Source organism: Cydia pomonella, chromosome 10 (assembly GCF_033807575.1).
Source record: "Cydia pomonella isolate Wapato2018A chromosome 10, ilCydPomo1, whole genome shotgun sequence".
In the NCBI taxonomy this organism is placed as follows: Eukaryota; Metazoa; Arthropoda; class Insecta; order Lepidoptera; family Tortricidae; genus Cydia; species Cydia pomonella.
In genome coordinates this window covers 9458253-9481920 of record NC_084712.1, presented here as the reverse complement: position 1 = coordinate 9481920, position 23668 = coordinate 9458253, and the positions used below count along the sequence as shown (strand labels likewise).

The 23668-nt window shown below is 40.1% G+C and overlaps 1 protein-coding gene across 1 annotated transcript in view; it reads left to right on the top strand.

Moving 5' to 3' along the window:
* Positions 1-23559, top strand: part of LOC133522037 (protein singed) — a 60635-nt gene extending 37076 nt beyond the window's left edge. Inside the window, exons 5-11 of the mRNA XM_061857212.1 lie at positions 3584-3769; positions 6023-6251; positions 19744-19900; positions 20172-20333; positions 20873-21000; positions 21574-21741; positions 22081-23559. Of these exons, the coding sequence (XP_061713196.1) occupies positions 3584-3769; positions 6023-6251; positions 19744-19900; positions 20172-20333; positions 20873-21000; positions 21574-21741; positions 22081-22118 (1068 nt within the window). The 3' untranslated portion in view covers positions 22119-23559. The remainder of the gene's footprint in view (positions 1-3583; positions 3770-6022; positions 6252-19743; positions 19901-20171; positions 20334-20872; positions 21001-21573; positions 21742-22080) is intronic.
* The last annotated feature ends 109 nt before the right edge of the window (positions 23560-23668 follow it).

Here is a 23668-nt window from a genome sequence, read left to right as displayed (position 1 = left end):
CAGACTGCAAAGGCCGATTTAGGACTGATCAACGCTTATACAGCGCTAGACTGTCTCCTGTAGCGTGAGTACTCTATTGCTGACTAAAGAAAATTTTAGAGGGTACATGCATATATAGTTATGTCACAGAGTTCGTCGCGGGGTCACAAATGACCTTCCTACTACTTTGAATTATAAGACAAAATCGATCCTAGCGAATCACTGTAAAATGTTTGCCTGAATATCAAAAACTTGAGTTAGCTCAACCTAAATAAATAAACCAGCCGTCTATAACTTCCAGAAGCAGAGCAATATTAAGTAGCTTGACTTTAGAAAGAATTTAGGAGCAAAGTCAACAAGAGCAATGATGTGGACTATCACGTTCTCGAACATCTAAACGTCATTTCTCGTATCTCCGGTCTATATCTATCTAATGATCATATGCACACTCTCGCGTGTGCAAGCCGCAGGCGATATCAGATTCAGATGTCGGCACGTTGGGACGGGTTTACACCTACCATCCAGTACTAATTTTAAGTCTTTTTTTATTTCCTATTATATATATTATATTTTTTCTACAATAACTTGGCACACACATCCAATAAAAAGACGTTGGATTGTCGGATATCAATATTGAGCTACTTCAGCTTTACATGTTACAGCACTTGTACACACAATATTCTAAATTATTACTAACTATATTTTCCCACTCTCCAGCTTGCTAGGTAGTTATTTCTGGATCCATGCGTATATTATGTAATGCATATAGTGTGGTTTAAATTGCAACCTTTAGTTTAATAGAAGACAAAAATCAATTGAAGGAAAACTTTTTAGTTTTCTAGCCATCGTAAAATAAAATCCATTGCGCTTGGTCAGTTAAGTGCCAATATATGTCGCCTGCGCCATTTATTGCTCAATTTTTAAGCCATAAAATTTGTCTAGACCGCCTGTATAACGGAGCGAGCTTCATGACATGTTCCATCACAGTGACGTGCAATTTGCAATACCTGTGCACACGCACAATGTAATTCAACATGCGGTATGCCGATTTAATACATACAGTCAAGTGTAAAAATATGGGTGTACATCGTCTATACTGTACCATGTATGTTGTATGTGTCTATACTATACCATGGTTGCAATAAAGAATGATTATGATTATGATCTTACTCAAAAATATGTCCCATAGCATCTTATTCCAGTGTAATAAGAGCGTAATACCATATTTATGAGACGATTCTTTCAATACATATTTTTGCAGCTGACTGTACCTAACAGATATTATTATTTACGCTTTATTCTATGCTACGTCAGTAATGTGTTCAAACATGCGCGAAGTAATTATATAAACTATACAAATACAAAAATACTACTTCAACGACCTTTAGCTAGCTTAAGCTAACATTTCGCGGTAAAAATGACAGAAACGCGTGCTTGTCTCAGCCGTCTGACATGCGGTCGGTGAAGACCTGGCAGTGCGTGACAACTACGCATGTGTCGGTTTTTAATAACTATTTCTTTTGCGCATTGACATTTAATTAAAATTGCTGACAATCAGCGTCAATTAATTATCTGTTATTAGAAGCAAATTCCGCGTCTTGAATATAATTATCTTTTAGCTAACATGAGATGCTCAAGCCATCAAGCTTAACATAATAAATATTCATTGCGTAGTCTACGAAAATAAGAGGACTATTTTATTACAAGTATTATGTTACGCCTTAAGTTTAATCAAGTTTGTTTAATACAAGATGTTATTATAATTTGCCCGGCGATTCGCTATTCAATTCAATTAAAAAAAATATTTCGAATAGTCTGAATGATTAAATCCGTATTAGGTACACAGCGGAAAACTTATAAATCAATGTTAATGCAGACAAAAACAAAAATTAAACGCAATAAGACGCATCTTTGCAAAAAATGTTGAATCGACCAAGGAAATGTCTATGTGGTGGCCAGAATGTGATCATTTCACGAAATGCCATTTTAGAATTAATCACTTCATGTTTTACTTTTTCGTGGTGCATGTTGCCAACCGATAATTTCATGAAATGATTGCCATATCATGGAAGGAGCAAATTTAAGACCTTAATTACCTTACTAACTCTACTCTCTTCCACAAAAAGGGACGGCATTTGTAACGGCATTTGGGACGTACAGGTGATGGTAAACACGTTTAAAATATATTTTACAGTACATATGGGGCTACTTTATAGCACTAGTGCGAGAAGTAGCATATTACGTTACTGTGTCGAACATTTAAAGGGCCATATGTACTGTAAAACGTTGTACGATACATGTGCGAATAGGTAATTCGCAACTCGACCAGTTTGGCCTAGTGGGTAGTGACCCTGCCTACGAAGCCGATGGTCCCGGGTTCAAATCCTGGTAAGGGCATTTATTCGTGTGATAAGCATGGATATTTGTTCCTGAGTCATGGGTGTTTTCTATGTATTTAAGTATTTATAAATATTTATATATTATATATATCGTTGTCTAAGTACCCTCAACACAAGCCTTATTGAGCTTACTGTGGGACTTAGTCAATTTGTGTAATAATGTCCTATAATATTTATTTATTTATTATATTTATTTAACTCGTGTCGATTTAAAACACTCCCTTCGGTCGTGTTTTAATTTATCGCCACTCGTTTCGAATTTCCTATTTTTCGCACTTGTATCGTAATGTACTATTTAATACAGTTGCTCAAAAAGTGCTACATTACGTAGCTGTTTAGCGTGCGGAAAGTTTGATTTCGCGAACAAGTGCTTTTTACTTTTCCACTTGTTCCAATTCATGACTACTTATTGATGAGTGTTAATGTTAGTTTCCTTTAAAAGTCTACTGTTAATGTAAAAATAATAAATATATTAAGCATATTTCATAATTTATTACTTACCTCTTCATAATTATGACACGTTAATTTTTTTATATTGGAAAACCGTTCTTAATTAATAAGTTGTCTGAATGGAACGGAATAGCTGCCGAAATGCCTGTCAAAGCAGAGGCGTTTTTTCTTACTGCAAGAATGTTTTAAGTTTACAAAGGCAACATTCGATATTGTTTTCATACAATTTAAATATACGATACTCAAATAATTGTAAATAACGATACTTTAGGTAATAATAGTATAATATTTTATATTTACAATTGTTTCTGTCTGAACATGCATAAAAAAGTACTTGTTGTTTTTCTTATTTTTTCGCAACTGTATTAAAAAACGTCGTTCGATACATGTGCGGAAATGTCATTCTTCACTCGTCCCGAGTCTTGCCACTCTCTCGAGATATCTTGGTACTCGTGAAGTAATGACATACTTTCCGCACTAGCATCGAAATGTACTATTCTGCACTCTGGCTGGAAAGCGTCACCTTCGGCCCGCTGCGCTATAAACAAAGTTGCAGCTCTCTACCTCCGTCGAACAGAATAAACTATTTCTCAAACATGCACTCAAATAGTATCCTTATGTTCGTGCCACGGACAATAGGCTGCTATGTAGCTACTTCGCCGGCTATCCCTTATTTCCCAGTCTCTGTGTTCACTCATCTTTATAGACAATTCAAAAATGCCAGTGACAAAAACTAACGAAAACCATTTTTACAGATGAACCTCCGCTCCATCGGACGCAAGCGCTTCGCTCACCTCTCTGAGACCCTGGACGAGATCCATGTGGACGCCAATGTACCCTGGGGCGAGGATACGCTCTTCACCCTAGAGTTCCGCGCCGACGAGGGCGGCAAGTACGCCATACACACCTGCAACAACAAATACCTGAGCGCTGGAGGAAAGGTGAGGAGGGCTTCTTGTTTCTTAACTTGTTGACATCTAGTAACTTCTTAGTCTTCATAGGGTCTTGAAGTATCTTCATAGGCTTCTTCAAAAGAGATGACAACTCATTGACATGCTTTAAGGTAAACTTACACGCTGATGGGGGTTTTCAGAAAAAAATGTACCGTCTTGCCTTAATTATTCTTAATTTACCATACAACATATTTTAGTCAGTTTTTTAACGGATCATACAACATGTATGGTTACGTTACAAAACTGACAGTTAAAAGTGGGACACTTTTTATTAAATCGACAGTGCTCGTAATTCTGAGTAGAAATAACCCCAAAGTAAGTTAGGTTTAAAAAAAGTCCAGGGTACACTTTTTTTTGAAAATGATCCGATATAAAGGCTTGGTTTTAGTCTGCAATTAAGTGAAGTCATTTATACATTTCTTGAGAAAGTAGCGTACGTACCAATGTCGTCCTCTACGATAGATCGTGTCATTCACGACGACGCATGCCTTGACTCGTATTGACATGTCATTAAGGCTAGATTTGACAAATCTGCGCGTCATCATGGATCACACGAATAATGGTATGGTATCCACATGGTCATCTCTAAATCTCCAAATTCATTAACATAAGACACAAAAGTGAAAGTAGTAAAGATGTCATCAACTTCACAAATAGTTCTTATGAAAAACATTGATCATCTCTTGTTTGTTGCTTTCTCCTTATAAGAACCGCATTATTATTTCCGCATATGCATAGTCACAACCTCATAAGTTTAGCATTACCAGCACTTTCCCACAAAGCCGGCCTCGATTGAACCGTAATACATACACAAACATCGATTGTGTGATATCTCTCAGTCCCACTTACATCGAAACCCATAGCAATTGTCTCCAATACTGTGTAAATACGTCTCGGTCGACTCCAGCGCAGCTGTGTCAACTGTCAGGGCGATGTTGCGCCAACAAAATAATGCAAATTTGTGATAAGTGTTTACTACTCCTTCTATTCTATTTGAAAAATATGCTTCCCACTCAAAGGCCGCACTTCATTCTCTCGAATAAGGTGTTAATGCAGTATACTGGTTCTTCGAATTGATATAATCGACTTACTCGTAATAGGAATGGCCTGTTTACATGAATCTAAGAAATAATATGCCTGGCTTAAAAGTATTACTCTTTCTTGATACATTTTTTGCGTTCTGTGTACATCATGCATAAATTTCATAAAATTTTAGAAGAAAGAAAGAAAATAAATGAATTCAGGACGCTAACAATATTGTTTAAATCTAGTTCGACACTTCATTAATATGACACATAAACGCCTAATAACTAAGTTTTAATTTTTACTGTTTTATTGATTTTGTATTAGTTGTATGATTTTAGATAATTACTAGTTTAATTTTACACATGAAAAATTATTTCTGGAATTAAAAAAATATCATTAATTTCAAACGTCACTGAAAGGTCTCCCCTTAGTTTAATGTTATCTTTCAGGTATCAAGACGCTAGTTTTTCGTGGAGACCTGTCCAAGCGATTTTGATTTGACATATATGTAAAACTTCCATTCCAACCAACCTACAAAGAGAATCTTGCCTGACCTACGCTTTTTTGCTAGTGTAGTAGGCGCGTGTCAGTTACACATAATTTACATTTACACCGAACATATCCGTTTTACATACATAAAGCACATTTATGATTTATCTGGTTTCCATTTGTCAATTATACTCTTAAGAATCTTCTAATGATGAAAACAATGGAGTTTTTAATCATATCAATTACATTGCTGTTGATAACCCAAGGCGTAAACGATGCGTAGCACGAACGCGGCAAACGATAGAATGTTAACAAGCTGTTTATTGTTTTCTTCCCATGGGACTACATTAGTTTACAAGATGCAACTTACAATACAAGATTAACTCATCGCATAAGCATATGGCGTCGTTATGTTATGAACTGTATTGCAGCTAAAGAAAAACTTACCAATAACTAGGTCGTCTGTTTCTAATGCAAACTCTCAGTTAAGCATATGAGTTCTAAGCTATTGTTAATGGGCTGACGTTCATTCAGATACTTTCTCCTCTTTTCCAATCTTTATTCAAAGTAAAAAACAACGTACTTTAAACTTGCAAGATGCGCTAAACTCCACACAATGTAAGTAAGTTTTCAGGAAGTACCTACATAGCAGAAATGAGCTAGCCTTCGGCCTCTGATAGTAGGTACCATCATTGCATTGAAATGTACTACCTCTCTTTTTAACAGCTCCTGGATAGTTGTACCCCCGCCTGCCTGTTCAGCGCCGAATACCACGCGGGAGCGCTGGCGCTCCGCGACGGCACCGGCGCCTACCTCGCCCCAATCGGCTCCAAGGCCGTCTTGAAGACGCGCTCCACCGCTGTCACCCGCGACGAGTTGTTCTCTCTGGAGGATAGCTTGCCTCAAGCGGCGTTCGTGGCTGCGTTGAACGACAAATACGTCTCTGTTAAACAAGGTACGTTTCTTTTGGTGTTGTAAAAGCTGTTTTTGCCTGAGCTTTTGCGTAAGGCTGTGTTGTCACTTACTCACACATGGGAGTTTTCAGAAAATTAAATTTCAATAAAAACTTATGATTTCCATAAAGATTTTATGCTTAATTGTCTTTACAAAACTGATAGCGATTAACTTTTCTTAACAACTCACGCTAATTGAGAACTATTTTCTGAAAATTCCCACATACGTGCGTCGTGCGATGTCACCCGCTGTGTCAAGAGATTTCGAGCGAAGTCACTTGACATGTTACCAAGACTTGTCGCGGGTCTTTGTCCTTTAGCAAAAATCTATGTTCTACTACTAAGCTGGTTTTCTTTTGTTTCTCTTGTGCTCAAATTATCTCCTGCAATTTTTTATACATGTACATAATAAGTATGTTTGTAACACCTAAGCTAAACCTTGGCTACGATAAAATAAAACAATGTTAAGTACTCACCATAGGTGCATTAAATGTATGTTCTTGAAAGTTAAGATGAATAAAACATATATTTACCTACTTCAGTCTTACATTAGTCTGCCGGCATAGAGCTAATGAAGCAACATGTAGCAAAACAACTAGATCGAAGTAATCTAGATGCTATCAATAACCCATTGATTCCGTAATTGCGGAACCAGACGGGCAGACGTGAAAGTTAATTGCGATTGATTGTAGGGGACTGAGGGAAGTGCATCTGTTTCCTGCAGATTTACGTAAAGCCTTTGTCTAATGTCTGCCAATCACTATACACACATTGACGCCAAAAGAACCGATACTACGTTATTAAGCTGAAAATTAGACGTCCTGGTTTCAATATGTATGTACCCATGTCTAATGATAGAACGAGTAATGATCACGTGTATTTGTTCGTGGATGATTTCTATGTAAAGCTTATTTGTCTTATCTTGTACAAAGAATAAGAATTGCTTGGGTCTGGATTAAATCTTACACGGAATCATGTTGTAAATGCATTCCCTAATGTTGGGCAAAGGGGCTGTAATTAGAATCCACTTGCAGTAATCAAGTATTTTTATAATACTTGTGTATTAAACAGATGATAATGTTACAATAAGAGCTTCAAACATTTCCGGTTAGCAATAGGTACTCTTCGCTTGGCACCTTTGCATACAATTTTTATGCAGGGCATAGCAGCTGTGCAAGGTCTGTACCCACTCAGCAGTGAGATGTATTTAAACTAAAGGCCTCTAGTTCGAATCCCGGAAATATCATATCTAATATGGGTGGATCATAGCTATTTTCTAATCTCATATCATCTCCAACTAGTGTGCAATTCTAAAAGTTGCAAAAACTACTTCATTTAAGTTTTCATTAACAATAGCCAATTCAGATAAATATTTCATGCAGCCATTGTCTTACTTTTAAATGCATTTTTGCAATCGAGGCTTCCATCCGATTTCACATTTCACCGAATTATTAGTAAACAAGTACCGGTAAGTCTTCATCTCTTCATCTCGCCCAGCGTCCACTATTGTCTCGAATATGTTTGCATTTCTCAAGATGCGTTTATGTTTCTTCTCCGAATGCAGTAACGACGTATTGTTGTGGTTCCACTTAATAACATTACTGAATCTCTTGTATTGTTTGATTGAAATGCCTTTTAAATGGAAAATGACTTAACTCTGTAGAAATGCCGTTCGTATTGCAGTATCGTGCGGTGAAATTATTATGTGGTAACGCGGTGTTGTGGTATCGCATACATTATGTTTTAGTTTCACCCTCATTGGGCTTTACTTATAAGCGGAACCAAGGTATATAAGTTAAAAAATATAGTTTAAGTTAAGCAATTCATATCTAAGCTCCTTTCTACACACCATCTGAGATTTGAGATATAGTATAAGTTATGTTATATTTTAGACCTCTGTAAAATTCGATGTCAACATTTTTTCCCACGTCAAAAATCTTAATCTGTCATTACGAAAACGACCTGGCACGTACATGAAGCTCATGTTTTATGGTTTATCGTTGGGGATAGACATCTGTCACGTAGGTACTGATAAGTGTGTAAGACAGACAGTACATACACATGTCTTATCGACAAAGGTTTTTAAACGCAATCATACTTTTAAAGTGTGGGGTCGGAATCGATCCAATCTATAATTTGTAATTTATTATTAAGAATTGGTAATTTATTGTGTGTAAATTTCCTTAATTCATTCCGAAAATAATAATTATTATGTATAATTTTGTATAGTTATAATAATTTATAACTAATATTAAGATTACATTATATATAAATAAATAAGTAGTTAAATAATACTCTAGATCTAAAATCTCAATATAAATATGTATTTAAATTACTCGCGGACAGAGCGACAGATTTTGTTATTAGATTTCTAGTTGGTATGCACTTCGTCCTGGTGTAAATTGATCGAGTCCCGCTGTAAGCGCTGTGCGCCGTACGCAACGGTCTAACGGGCGGCCTTCGGCTGCAGCGCTGACAGCGATGTATTGCGCCCGCCGCCGCAGGCGCACTCAGTATCTCTGAGACCGCGACGCGAGACGCATGCGCTTTACTGTGCTTCCGAGCCGAACTGCATTCCGCTTGCATTGTGTTAGATAGTTTGCTTTCTTTTCGCTTTCGCTCTTTCTCCTTCTATTCTTTATTGACTGTGTGTATTGTGCTAACTGTTTCTTCTGTGTGCCGTAATAAACAATAAATCCTTGTGTGCAAAACGAACGCTTAGTGTTTATTACTTATCTCAGCACCTGCACCCGCTTACCGGCACGCTTGGCAACAGCATTAAGGCAAGTTTACCTACCACATCTACATTGGTGACCCCGTGGAACATTGAAAATGAGCGATACTGAGAATAACGGTCCGGAGAAGCCTGGGCCGAGCAAACAAAGAAACACTACTCAAGATGGCGGCATATCAACGGAAATTTACCGCATCGGTGTGAAAGTGCCTGTGTTTTGGCCGGAGAAACCTGCAGTATGGTTCGCTCAAATGGAATCGCAATTTAGTGTTTCGAATATTACTGCGGATGCAACCAAGTACAATTACATCGTCGCGCAGCTCGATTCGCAGTACGCCGCTGAGGTAGAGGATATAATTGTTTCGCCACCAGCTACCGACAAATACAAGAAAATAAAAGAGGAGCTCATCAAAAGACTCTCGGTATCGCGGCAAAAGAAGGTAAAGCAGCTACTTAGCCAGGAAGAGTTAGGCGATAGAAAACCTTCCCAGTTTCTCCGCCACCTACGTCATTTGGCCGGGCCGAATATACCTGATGAATTTCTTTTATCTATCTGGACGTCTCGCCTACCAAGCAACTTGCAATTCGTGATCGCATCGAAGCCCAATGACCCAATTGAAGAGCTCGCCGAGTTGGCCGACCGTGTTCACGACGTAGCAACTCCTCAAGTAGCAGCAGCATCAGCGCCTGATCCTCAAATGGCTATTCTCATGCGGCAAGTGAGTGAGTTGACCAAGGACATGAAAGCGCTCAAAAGTCAGCTCAATAGTGACAGGCCGTCGCGATCGAGATCTCGTGCATCGAGCAAGTCCCGCACCCGCTCCAGCTCTCAGAGGTCGCGGTCAAATTACCAAAAGTTTCCTGAGTGTTGGTATCATGCGAAGTTCGGTGAGAAGGCAACAAAGTGCGTAAAACCGTGCGACTATCAGGCGGGAAACGAAAGGGGCACTCGTTAATGGCGACCGCCGTTTGCCCTAGCCCTGGTCGCTTATTTGTTACTGACCAATCGACGAAGATACAGTTTCTCGTGGATACTGGTAGCGACGTCTGTGTCTTCCCAAGGTCACAACTTAAATATCGGCGACAACCAACCAACTATCAGTTAGCTGCAGCGAACGGCTCACCAATAATAACTTATGGTTACCTACACTTAGTGCTGAACCTAGGCTTGCGCCGCGACTTTGCTTGGAAGTTTATTGTTGCGGATGTGACGAAGCCAATAATCGGCGTCGACTTCCTAGCATATTACGACCTTCTTCCTGACTGCAAGAATAAACAGCTGATCGACAGGACGACTAGCTTGTATACCGTGGCTTTGCCTGGATGTTCGACGGACGAAATTTCTTCAGTCAAAGTGGTGTCGGGTGAGTCAGATTATCATCGCATACTACTTGAATACCCCGACATTACTCGCCCATCTGGCGTGCATCGGGTTCCCAAGCATAACGTCCTCCATTTTATAAGGACTACTCCAGGGCCTCCTGTGTCTTGCTCTCCTCGACGGTTGGCCCCGGATAAATTAAAAATTGCTAAAGACGAGTTCTCCGCGATGCTTCAAAATGGAACAGCCAGACCTTCAGAGTCACCTTGGTCGTCACCCCTGCACTTAGCCCCTAAGAAGAACAACGGCTGGAGGCCTTGCGGTGACTACCGAATGTTAAATGCAAGGACTATTCCGGATAAATATCCTATTCGTCATATACATGATTTTGCTCACAGTATTTCTGGTTGCCAGATTTTCTCCACCATCGACCTTGAGAAGGCGTACCACCAGATCCCTGTGAACCCAGAAGACATCCAGAAGACCTCAATTACCACACCGTTTGGCCTCTACGAGTTCCCGTATATGACGTTCGGGCTCAGGAACGCTGGCCAGACGTTCCAACGGTTTGTGGACGAGATGGTAAGGGGACTGGATTTTTGTTATGCCTATTTAGATGACTTCTTGGTATACTCCAAAGACGAAGTAACTCACAAGGAGCACCTGCACCAGTTGTTTGCCAAATTCCAGGAGTACGGGATGGTGATTAACACTTCCAAATGTGTCTTCGGTGCGTCGGAGGTAACGTTCTTGGGCTACAGCATTTCAGCCCGAGGTACCAAGCCCCTCCCTTCCAAGGTCGAGGCCATCAAAGACTTCCCGGTCCCAAAGAATGTGAGGGAACTGCGCAGATTCTTAGGGATGGTTAATTTTTACCGCAGATTTATCCCTGGGGCAGCAGCGTGTCAGGCTCCGCTTCATGCACTTTTAACAGGATCCGTAAAGCCTTCTCATCCCGTCAATTTTAACGCCGAAGAATACGAGGCTTTTACTCGATGTAAGGACAGCTTATGTCAGGCTGCGTTGCTGGCGCATCCGAATAGTCACGCTAAGCTGGCCATTGTCACAGACGCTTCTGATACCGCCATGGGCGGCGCGCTTCAGCAGTATATCGACGAGGAATGGCAGCCCCTGGCGTTCTTCTCCAGAAAATTGAGCCCCGCGCAACGTAAGTACTCACCGTACGACCGTGAGCTCCTGGCCATATACGAAGCGCTCAAATACTTCAGGCATATGGTCGAGGCCAGGGACTTTACAATCTACACGGACCACAAGCCCATCTGCTTCGCCTTTAACTCACGCAAGGATAACTGCTCACCTAGACAGTTCAGGCATTTGGACTTCATAGCGCAATTCACAACTGACATACGACACATCTCTGGGAAAGACAACGTGGTGGCAGACACCCTGTCGCGCGTTGAGGAAGTCACACAGCCGATCGATCTGGAGAAGCTAGCGCAATCCCAGTCGAGAGATGCAGAGTTGCAGGAGCTCCTACATAGTGACACTTCGCTACGCTTGAGGAAGTTCAAGTTGCCAGGTATTCAGGCCGAACTGTATTGCAACGAAAGTGACCAGACACTCAGGCCTTATGTCACGAAGGAGTTGCGCAGACAAGTCTTCCAGAGCTTGCACTCCCTTAGCCACCCTGGTGCTAATGCATCCATAAAGCTCGTCACAGACCGGTATGTTTGGCCAGGTATCAATAAAGATTGCCGCGAATGGACACGTACCTGTTTGTCATGCCAGAGAGCCAAGGTCACTCGCCACGTTTCTGCGCCACTTGGGACATACAGACTTCCAAGAGCGAGATTTATGCACATCCATATAGACCTCATAGGCCCCTTGCCAGTATCTCAAGGATTCAAATACTGCCTCACAGCTGTCGATCGATATACACGTTGGCCTGAGGTGGTACCTCTACAAGAGATCACAGCAGAAGCCGTAGCTCGAGGACTTCTACACGGCTGGATATCACGGTTCGGCTGCCCTAACGAGATCGTAACAGATCGTGGCAGACAGTTCGAGAGCTGCCTGTTCAAACATCTGTCTGAGCTCGCCGGATTCCAGCATCGCCGCACAACAGCTTACCACGCGGCGTGCAATGGGCTCGTGGAACGCTTCCACCGCCAGTTGAAAGCTGCTATTACCTGCCACGCGACTAGCAACTGGGTAGACACATTACCTTTGGTCCTGCTCGGTATACGTAGTGCGTACAAGGAAGATCTCAACGCTTCGACCGCTGAGCTCGTGTATGGGGAGCCACTGAGATTGCCGGGAGAGTTACTACACGCCAAGACGCCCGATGACACCATTGATGTGACGGATTATGTCGCACGCCTGCGTAAGTTTGCCCATAATCTCACTCCAGTGCCGGCGTCACGCCATACGAACAACAGACGAGTCTTCATATATAAAGACCTCAAAACTGCCAGTCACGTGCTGCTCAGAGATGATACGAGTCATCCACCACTGCAGCCAGCGTATACTGGTCCGTATGAAGTGCTCGACAGAGGTGAAAAAGTGTTTAAGTTGCGTGTGAAAGGCAAAAGTGTAACAGTGTCCATAGATCGTATTAAACCTGCATACATACTGGCTGATACGCCCAATGTACCTATTCCTGTCCCACCTACTCAACCTACTCCAGAGACTGAAAACACAGTAAAAAGGACAAAGTCAGGACGTGCAGTGCGTATTCCAGATTATTATTAACATTTTTTTTTCTCTATCGCCCTTGACGGTCTCTGGAGGGGGGTGATGTGGGGTCGGAATCGATCCAATCTATAATTTGTAATTTATTATTAAGAATTGGTAATTTATTGTGTGTAAATTTCCTTAATTCATTCCGAAAATAATAATTATTATGTATAATTTTGTATAGTTATAATAATTTATAACTAATATTAAGATTACATTATATATAAATAAATAAGTAGTTAAATAATACTCTAGATCTAAAATCTCAATATAAATATGTATTTAAATTACTCGCGGACAGAGCGACAGATTTTGTTATTAGATTTCTAGTTGGTATGCACTTCGTCCTGGTGTAAATTGATCGAGTCCCGCTGTAAGCGCTGTGCGCCGTACGCAACGGTCTAACGGGCGGCCTTCGGCTGCAGCGCTGACAGCGATGTATTGCGCCCGCCGCCGCAGGCGCACTCAGTATCTCTGAGACCGCGACGCGAGACGCATGCGCTTTACTGTGCTTCCGAGCCGAACTGCATTCCGCTTGCATTGTGTTAGATAGTTTGCTTTCTTTTCGCTTTCGCTCTTTCTCCTTCTATTCTTTATTGACTGTGTGTATTGTGCTAACTGTTTCTTCTGTGTGCCGTAATAAACAATAAATCCTTGTGTGCAAAACGAACGCTTAGTGTTTATTACTTATCTCAGCACCTGCACCCGCTTACCGGCACGCTTGGCAACAGCATTAAGGCAAGTTTACCTACCACATCTACAAAAGTATAATGCACAAAGTTATCTTATCTTGACTTCTAATTTTCGAGGGCCCTTGCGAATACACTTCGACCCATAGGGATCTTTTGTGTAGTTGCCTGCAAGAGCTTTTTTGACCATCTCCATGTGCCGGATGATGGAGCTTATGTGTAGCCTTTTGATTTCTTTTGGTTCCAGATAGCTTTCTCCAAAGTCATTAATTCTTTGTCAGGCGAGGGCGTGACAATCACACATTAGGTGTGTTACTGTCTCATCCTCTTCGCCACACATTTGACAATCGGTATTGTCGGAGTGTCCCATCTTGCACAAACACTACCACTAGTTTACAATCATTCAAAGAAATGAATATTTGAACTACAGCAACACGCAAACCCGTATCTCAGGCGGTTGGAGAGGAAGCTATAAATATGCAAATAGAGACAAGTGGACGAACAGCCTTAGCTCTGATGTTTAGTCACGCGCCGCCGCTTCTAGCTCACGACTCTATAGGGAGCGTACTCGTATATAGCCTGTAAAAGTACATACATATCGCAAGGCACTATGATTACTATGTACTAACATAGTAATCATAGTACCTTGCATTTCAATGAAAGTAAGAAGTTTAAAGGGTAAAACCGTGGCGAGGCAATTATTTCAAAAATATAATCATGTAAAATTCTATTTTCCGGCACGCATTTTTTTTCTGGGAAATCTAAGGTAGGCCTTTAAACCGTGTTCGTACAAATAAAGATTTTATGATTAGGTAGGTCTAGTAGATAAATATATAATCAAACAGGTATTCCTGTAAATGGAAATACTACAGTCGAGTGGCCGCGTTGCCCTTCCTGATGTGTACCTAGTCACGATCCGGGAGAGTTAGTTTATCTAGATATACTAGAGTTGTAGTTCCTTAAAACTGATTTTAATTCTGAAGCGAGTTTTGCCATAGACACCGCAATAAATGTTCGATTTTCTTTTGAAGACGAGAGCAAAATTCGCATTCGAGGGCCCTCTTAAAAGTCATATTGTGGTTTTGGTTTTTGTATCAAAGTGTCATAATTAACTCACAGCACGCTTCCTTTTACAAAGGTATAGGTAGAAGGTAGAATGAGATCTAAATTTCTCACGTCACGAAACACCACAGTTCACCACACGGTTTATTAAACTTCATTATTGTAAACAAACTAGCAAGTGTTGGCCAGGGATTACGAACCGCGGTATGCAAGTAAAATGTTAACGATCACATTTCGTTTATTGCCGGCTCGGAGCGGCTCTTCTTTGTACCAAACTGCTTACTAATTAGCTTTCCATTGCCTTCTCTTGCTAATTTTACAACCAGCCACATATGGAAAATAGGATCTTTATCAGCATCTACTTTTTTTTTGGTCATTTCGTAGGAAAATGCCGAAGAGATGTTTCAAAATCACAGCAGCCAGTAACATAGTTTTTGATGAAATTGACATGTCACACTCCACGATCCAGCAGATAAACCCTATTTAATTCACGCTAGGCTAACTTAAGGAATAGACAAGTAAATGGGCTAATTTTATGGATAAATACAATACTTACACCACTTCAAAATTTACTCTACTTTTTTAAGTATTAAATAAAGTCCAAAGTCGATCAAGTTTCTACTTTGAGCTATTTCGATTTAATAAAGACCGCACCGTCATACAACAGAACGAGATAAGCTTTATTTCGATGTTGGTTTGTTTATTAAATCTGTTTAATCGGTATTATACCTATATAAATTAGTGGGTCTGTGAGCTGTAGACCTCGCGAGCATAACTTAAAACTAAATAAATGTTAGTTCTGCTATTTTGAAAAATTACCATAAAAGTAATCGACAAAAAAAACATCGAATCTGGTCCCAAAATTTCACGGGAATAGGGTTGAGAATTGCGACCTGTAGAAGAGCACATCCGGACATACGAAAGCATTGTTGGGCAAGCTGAAACGCAGACCTTCGCTAACGCTCGGTTAAAAATAACCTTCCGTCGTTCATATTTATGGATGGCTATGATGAAGGCCTATGGCTGAAGCTCTCTCAGCAACAGCTAAGTAACAACCACTCTTTCACTCAATCTTTCTACTCATCGCAATCGATAATTACCTATATTTGTTGCGTTTGCAGACTAATCTTCGGCGATGCATCGCAAATATCCCATGAGGATGCCGACCTAATGCGGTCTAATTTAGGGCTTAAATAATGATGATGAATGCCAGTATCTTGCCATAGCAACACGTCGCGAGATCGCGACTGCGCAAAAACCGCGCAGCGCATTGTGCGCGCTTTCCCGCGTTTCTCTCACGGATGCCTGCGCGCGAGTCGATCTATATCGTTCATTCATTATATCATACGTAATTGAGCCATATTAAATTTTGGTAATTAGTTCTTCCTCAGGTACTAAAATCGAAATTTTTACGAAAAACGTATATGCTATCGGGAACTAAGTAAATAAGGTTCTGAGCATAATTCCGAATGTAGGAGTAATTCGATGATACTCAAATTTTGTTTGTAAAAATTGCGAACCCGTATTTTTCAAAACTGCTGAATTTTCAGAAGGGTCACGATCACAAATCTCACCTACCCTACAGTAGATACTGTACATATGTGTTAAAAGTATAGACATTAAATGATTTAAAAATGCAGTCGTAAAAATGAAAATTCGGCACTCGATATACCAGAGAAAAATACTTCGGAACATAGATAGGTTACCCTAGATACATTTTTTAACCTCTTTGAGTTATGGACGTGATCGTCTAAAGTAAGTAATGATTATGAACTCTATCTAATGAAGCAAAGCAAGTGAAGTGATAAAAGCTCAGTTAATTACTGCTCGGTCATTGGCGCCTGATATCACTAACGGACTTTGCTGCATAGCATAGAATGTACACAGCAGGCAACTAGATAGGCTTTTGAGACAATCATTGGGACTGGGAAGTTTCCATTTTGATTAAATTTAGTATTTTACAAATTAAAACTTGCATTTACCGACCCCATATAAACTGCACATTACTTCTGCGAGCGGTCAAATTTTATACATATTTGATATACATACTATAACTGAACAAACTATAAAATCTGTACAGTTTAACTCAACGTTATCGACTCATACTTAGCGATCCAGTACAAGGCAGTCGTTGAATTGATTACCACTATTACCAGTAAAGCTTTAACGATAATGTCTTTCGTTGTAACGCATAAAGCGTCTTATCGAGCGCGGTGCTGCGCGGGCGACGCCCGATCAAGCGATGCGCATTAGGGCTGTCACTGCTAAAATAAAACCAGAAACATTCAAATCTGAATCGCTAATGTAACTGCAAAGTAATGTTATGTTGTACAGTCAGCATCAAAAGTAGCGGATCAAACAAGGTTTCAAAAGTATCTACCATTCTGAAACAGCTTAACAAAATGTGGTTGTTATATATGTAGAACAATTAAGACTGTAAAAGATATACTTTTGAATGTAAATTTTAGGGATTTATATATATTTGGAAAAGTTATCCGGAATATCAGATACTTTTGGCGCGTTGTTTCATCCGCTACTATTGATGCTGACTGTACAACTAGACAACTATCAAAGTGCTTTGAAAGAGGCGAAAGCTGGATGATCTTACTTGTTGTCTGTGACAGCAGTCGTTAAAGTGACCCTCAATAAGGCCTATATAGTGCCGCTTTTGTTTGATTGTTAGATGGTAGTAGATACGCATAAAAAAAAAATATCTTATACCTTTAAACGAGCAATTCTTGTATATATATATATATATTTCCGGGATCTCGGAAACGGCTCTAACGATTTTGCTGAAATTGAGTATATGGGGGTTTTTGGGGGTAAACAATCGATCTAGATTAGTCTTATGTTTGGGAAAACGCGTGTTTTCGAGTTTTCATGCGTTTTTCTTTCCACGCAGAATATGGTCGCTAATTTCGTGTTGCCGGCCACTGTCCGTCTGGTCCAGCGGGTTAAGACGCGGACTGCTAAACGAGTGTTACGGGTTCGAATCTCGCCCGGTGACTAACTTTTGTTTTTTTTTATATGTTCAAGTTTATATATTTTTTTTAATTTTTATTGTTTTAGACAAGTTTAATTTAGTAAAAAAAATTAGTTAAGATTATCACCTATACACCACCATATTACAATAAATAGTTATAACCGAGCAAAGCTCGGTCGCCCAGGTACTATTGATTATAGTCGTTCATAGGGTCCGGCAATTCCGGCATCCATTGAACCCTAACGTCAGATCAGAATCAGAAAATTTTAATATGATAAAGAAACGACTTTGCTTTTTTTATCTGCAGTAGATATGTTCAACCCTACGTGCAATGCCATTCGACCTCGCCAATGCAAAACTGCAAACTCACCGATATGGCAACAGTCTGCACGACGCGGTTTACTATTTTCAACACAATTTACTGGGCTTTTAGAAAGTAGATACTTTTGAGATATACCCCCGTCATTATTACTATTAGTTTCCCCCTCAGATTTCATCGTGGGAATAAAACAAAGCACAACGTCGTTGATTCTAAAACCTAAGTAGGTATTAAATAAGTAGAAAATAATCTTAACAAGAACGTAAAGAGCTGCAGAACACATAACACAATATTCATATAGATTAATTGGTTTTAGCACAGTCGCTATCAGGTATATCGGAATGGCCAGTGTTCACAAATATTGAAACAAAGCCTTGTTAACTTTGTTTTTGTGAGTAGACGTTAGGTTAGGAGATGACATAAAAGCCAGGGAATCAAGAGGAAGATATGAGTATGGTACGCCGCGAGAAACTTGCGACGGAATTACTCTGAAAATATAACTACTTCAGTATGAAATTTATCTCCTCAAATCCTTCGTTTATATCACTAGTTATTTTATAATGAAATTTCACTGCTAATGGTATGTAGGATAATGATATACAACTGAAATCAAATGAAATTTAGACATGGATGGTTTCTTGATTTTTTCTATCGAACCCACTTTAACCTTTTTTTCAATATAAAACCTAAAATTTTGCGTTAGCCCCTTTTAAAGTGCATGTTCAGATATTTTGATTACCTTGGCTACTCCGATGTATCTGATGGCAACTGTACCATACAACTTTCAACTGGAGTGTTTAAGTATACAAATAAGCTCATTTACCTAATTAAACAGCTCGTATTATTACTATCTTTAGAGGATAAGCTAATGGCATGATTAACTGCTTATCGTGAAGTCGATAAGTATCTACCTATTGAATCAATCCTACAGTCGATTAGCTCCGTTACTCGGTCCGGTGCTTGCGGTCCGTGCATCTCGTTCGACGATGACGTCTAAAACAAACCATACACACACGTGTTACATGTTTGTAACGGAAGGTCATTGTCACATCGAGAGTTGAGATGCTTGACAAGATGAGATGTATGATGAAATTGATGGAATGGCTTTTATAAATGTCACGAATATACCTGCCGGTAAACGAACTATAATAAAATAAATAAAATAAAAATAAAAATCATTTATTTCAGAATACATTAGGTTCCATATTATGGTTAGTAATACTTAATAACTATGTTAGGCTATTGTAAAAAGGATGCAAAAAAAAGATTAACTCTACAATTTTAGCAATATAAAGTCACTACCAAGCTAAGTTGGCAGCCATTTTGATAGCCCAGCCAGTACAAGTGTTAAGTAAACGTCATAATTTCATACTGTTTGAGGTTTAGAATAATACTTGCACTATCTAGGCTATCAAAATTGCTGCCAACTTATCTTCGTTTGACTCTATTACGGTCTTCTGGAATGGTAATGGTAGTTTTGGGACCTCTGACGGTGTTAGGCAAATACTGTTTAATTGTTGGTCCTATTTATATTTCAATAGATTATCGGAAGAATTTGCAGAAATTTTCTATCTCTAATATTGAAATACCGCTTGCTAATTTGACATAATATGATACTAGATAAATACTTCAAAGTATCTAACTTTTGAAATAATTTGCCTTTTCTAATAAGTGTTCCCATCTTTCCAGGTGTGGACGTAACAGCGAACCAAGACGAGATCTCGTCTCACGAGACCTTCCAGCTGGAATTCAACTGGGCCACGAAGCGCTGGTACATCCGCACCATGCAGGACCGCTACTGGACGCTCGAGACCGGCGGCGGTATCCAGGCTGCCTCTGATAACAAGTAAGTCCATACATATTGTTACATGACGAGTGACAGGTAGTGTGGGTGGTGCTCTTCATTGCTAAAACGATTGACATACTATGAGTTGTGTTCCAAGGAGGTCCATGTTCATTATTTTCACTGTAAACTTAAACTGTGTATTAAGTACCTATGTGAGTTTTTACCAGTTAACTGTCGCGTAGGCGCGACCGTTTCTATTTGTGATAATATCGCGCTACAAATGGCTTTTTCGTAATGCATCCTCGATTAAAGTTAAACTGTAACATTCCAGGTCGTCGAACGCCCTGTTCGAGCTGGACTGGCAGGGCGACGGCGCCGTGGCGTTCCGCGCCAACAACGGCAAGTACCTCATGACCAAGCGCTCCGGACACCTCTACGCCAACGCGGACACCATCGACGACAACTGCAAATACTACTTCTATCTCATCAACAGGTCAGTTACAGGGCAGGTAAATTATCTAGTATGCAGTAGTTTCTTAGCGACTCCCTATAGGTACAAGAGGTAGAACCGTAGCTCATTTCTGAGATATACTAAAGCTTATCTGGTGTAATGTTGTAATTCCCATTTGTCCTCGGTTGGGGTCATATGAATCATTCCCATTTGGCCCCGTCTCATTTCACTCAATTAATGCCTCATTGATATTTTCTACATCTTGCTTAACTTGATTTGATCCATCGATGATTGACGATGCCGGTCCGCCTCGCAATGAAATCGCAGCGCAAAGCAGTTTGGTTTATGTAGACGAGCCTAACCTAAAGCAAATGCTCACGCAGCCGCAATACCTCGGGTGAGGCTAATTTCCCCGCAGGGTTACTCGTTCTGCGGGCGCTTAATAACGATCTCGTTCGTATTCTGGTGATCATAATCATAACGAACAGTAGGTGTATCATTATACATCGACTGTTCGTATACATTTATATTAAAGATGTTTGTGAAACATGATAATTCAAATTCCTCTTAAAATTTCACAGGCCTATTCTGGTGCTGAAGTGCGAGCAGGGCTTCGTGGGGCCGAAGGGCGTGCGACTCGAGTGCAACAAGGCCAACTACGAGACCATACAGGTCGTGCGCGGGCCCAAGGGCGCCGTCTACTTCAAGGGTGAGTTATTTATCTCTTTGATACGACGGCCATCTTGTTAGGCCTAGCTATCCAACTTCTTCCATATGTTACACATATTTCGACTTGTAAAAGATTTAACCCGTCATATTTTAACGCCAGAACTCGGGCTGCGGGATATGCTGTTAATGTCCCACACAAATAAAATTAAAAAGTGTAACGCAGCTAAGAAGTCAATTCTGACAGTTATTAAATTGACCCTTATATATTATAAGACACTAACACTATGGGGTAAACTCTTACATAGCTTCGTAAATGTAAGGGTCGATTCATAACTGTCGGGATTGGCTTCTTAACTGCATTACACAGGTAGGCAATAGAAATTATACCTACCTTCGGACTAATAGGATGTTACGTAAATATTATAATATCGTTAGAAAGGTGGAAACATTTTGCGATCATGAGTACTGCAGTAGAAATATGAAGTCCAAACATCTGGAAAGCCTGTACTGCTGTAGGATACTAGACGCGTCCACTAATGGAACTCGCTGAGGCAGAACGGATAGTCAACGACATACACGAATTCAAAATTAATAAGATTACCTTTATTCCCAGGATCAAACGGCAAATACTGGCACGCGGACGGCGAATCAGTAACCATGGACTCTGATTCCCCGCAAGGCTTCCACCTCGAGCTGCGGGAACCCACCCGCCTCGCCATCCGCGCCGCCGCCGGCCGCGAGTACCTCGCCGCCGTCAAGAACGGCAACTTCCGCCTGGCGGGTAAATATCACCCTTATATCATTAGTGTTAAAGTTGCTATTGGCACTCGAGGCTCCCACCTCGAGCTGCGGGAACCCACCCGCCTCGCCTCAGGGTCTCAAACATTTTGTATGAAATCGCGTGTGCAATATCGCGACTTAGCTTAGCTTTTCGATCGTCCTCGAGATTCGAGGGGTTAAATTTCTAAAAATACGCCCATTCACAATATTTTGCACCAAATTAATCATCTTATTATCCCTTTTTTGTTTGATTACAAATATAAAAGTAAACTTTGCCAACACTATTTTGTTCTCTATTTCATCGTTTACCAATTTTATAATTGAAATGTTTTATTTGCAGGCACCGACCTCAGCACGGCCACGCACTGGGAGTATTAGATACGTCGTCAACAAGAGATTCCTTTGGACGAACCAGCGTTGGATACTCACAGCATACTTTGCTGATGCGATCAAGACCCTGTATTGAAATACATATTTTGACCTCCTAAAAATCTTGTTAAAATATTGGTAAGAGCGTGACCAATGTTTAGACAAAGTTTTTTAGAACTACACTATGTAATTTGTTTACAATTTTGACTACGACAACAACAGTATCAAAGACTGTTTCTAGGGTCTTTTAGACGTGGATAAATGTCCATGTTCACTGTAGTAGTAAGTTTTTTATAGAATTTCTACGGTGTTAGTTAAGTGGTTCGCTCAAATGAATCTCCTTAGAAATAAACCGTAAATTACAAACCAGTTCACGTAATCTTCCATAGCATACGAGACTAAACATTTGACTATCGAGTTCCAATTCCCGCGCATCGTGAACAATCGTGTGTGACCGCTCAGTTGACGCCATTTTGAAAACCCAGCGGCCATTTTGTTTTAACAAGATGGCGGCCTCCGAACGACCCAAACAGCTGGTTCCATGGAGAATCAAACTGCCAATAGTTTGGTAAAGAAAATAGTAAAAACGGGAATGTTGCTCAATGTTCACTCATTGTCGTTATACATTTCGGCGAAAAAAAAAGAAAAAAAAGGATTCAACTGCAGCGGCGCTCGTTTTTGCATTTAGTATGATTAAGGTTCTCTCCGCGTCGCGGGTGTGATCGTTCGCTTCACTATAATCGTAATTATTTTAACATCATTTAGATCTGTCTACGCTTGCTTAAGATATTTTACCCTTGACCATCTCGGCTTCGATTATTTATTATTAGAATTATATTTGGGACGTATATTTTCGAGATTTATAGGTAGTGTCTAGTCGGTGGTTTATACGGTTTACGTATTGGCGTAGGATCATGAGACTGAAGCCTACAGCAGTGGAACTCTGACCTAATTTAAGTTGAGGGCTCACGCAATACCGACCGCGCGCGCTGTGCGCTCCGGGTCTACTCAGAACCGATACATTTGAAACACCACAGCTGGTGCGATCGAAATGTTGCCAGCATTGTAACCTTATACGTTTTGGGTATTATCCAATATTTCTTTAGTCGGTAGGCCCTAAATCCAGCCCAGCGCAAGCGCGTCTGGCTAACTAATAAAGTAAAATAACGATAAGTAAGTTAGGTTAAGTATAGAGTAAGGCGAATGCCGCTTCCAATATAATCGTCCATTCCACGCTTCATGGGGTGTTTTATACATTTATATAACCGGTGCATTGTATATAAACGATCGACGTTTACTCAGATAATCTCTGTACTTACTTGGGAGCGTGTTTTTTTTATAATGAACAAAATATGTTTATTGGTGTACGCAGAATGCTGATCCTGGATTAATATTTGTACGATAATGTCTTTGTAAACTATTTATGAATAAATTATAATCATATTGTAAAGTGATGTTTTATTTTACCTTTATGATTATAAGTCAACTTCGCTTCAACTACCTGCTAGCCCTTTATAGGGCCAGTGGTCTCAAAAAAGACCACCTTTAACATCATCTTT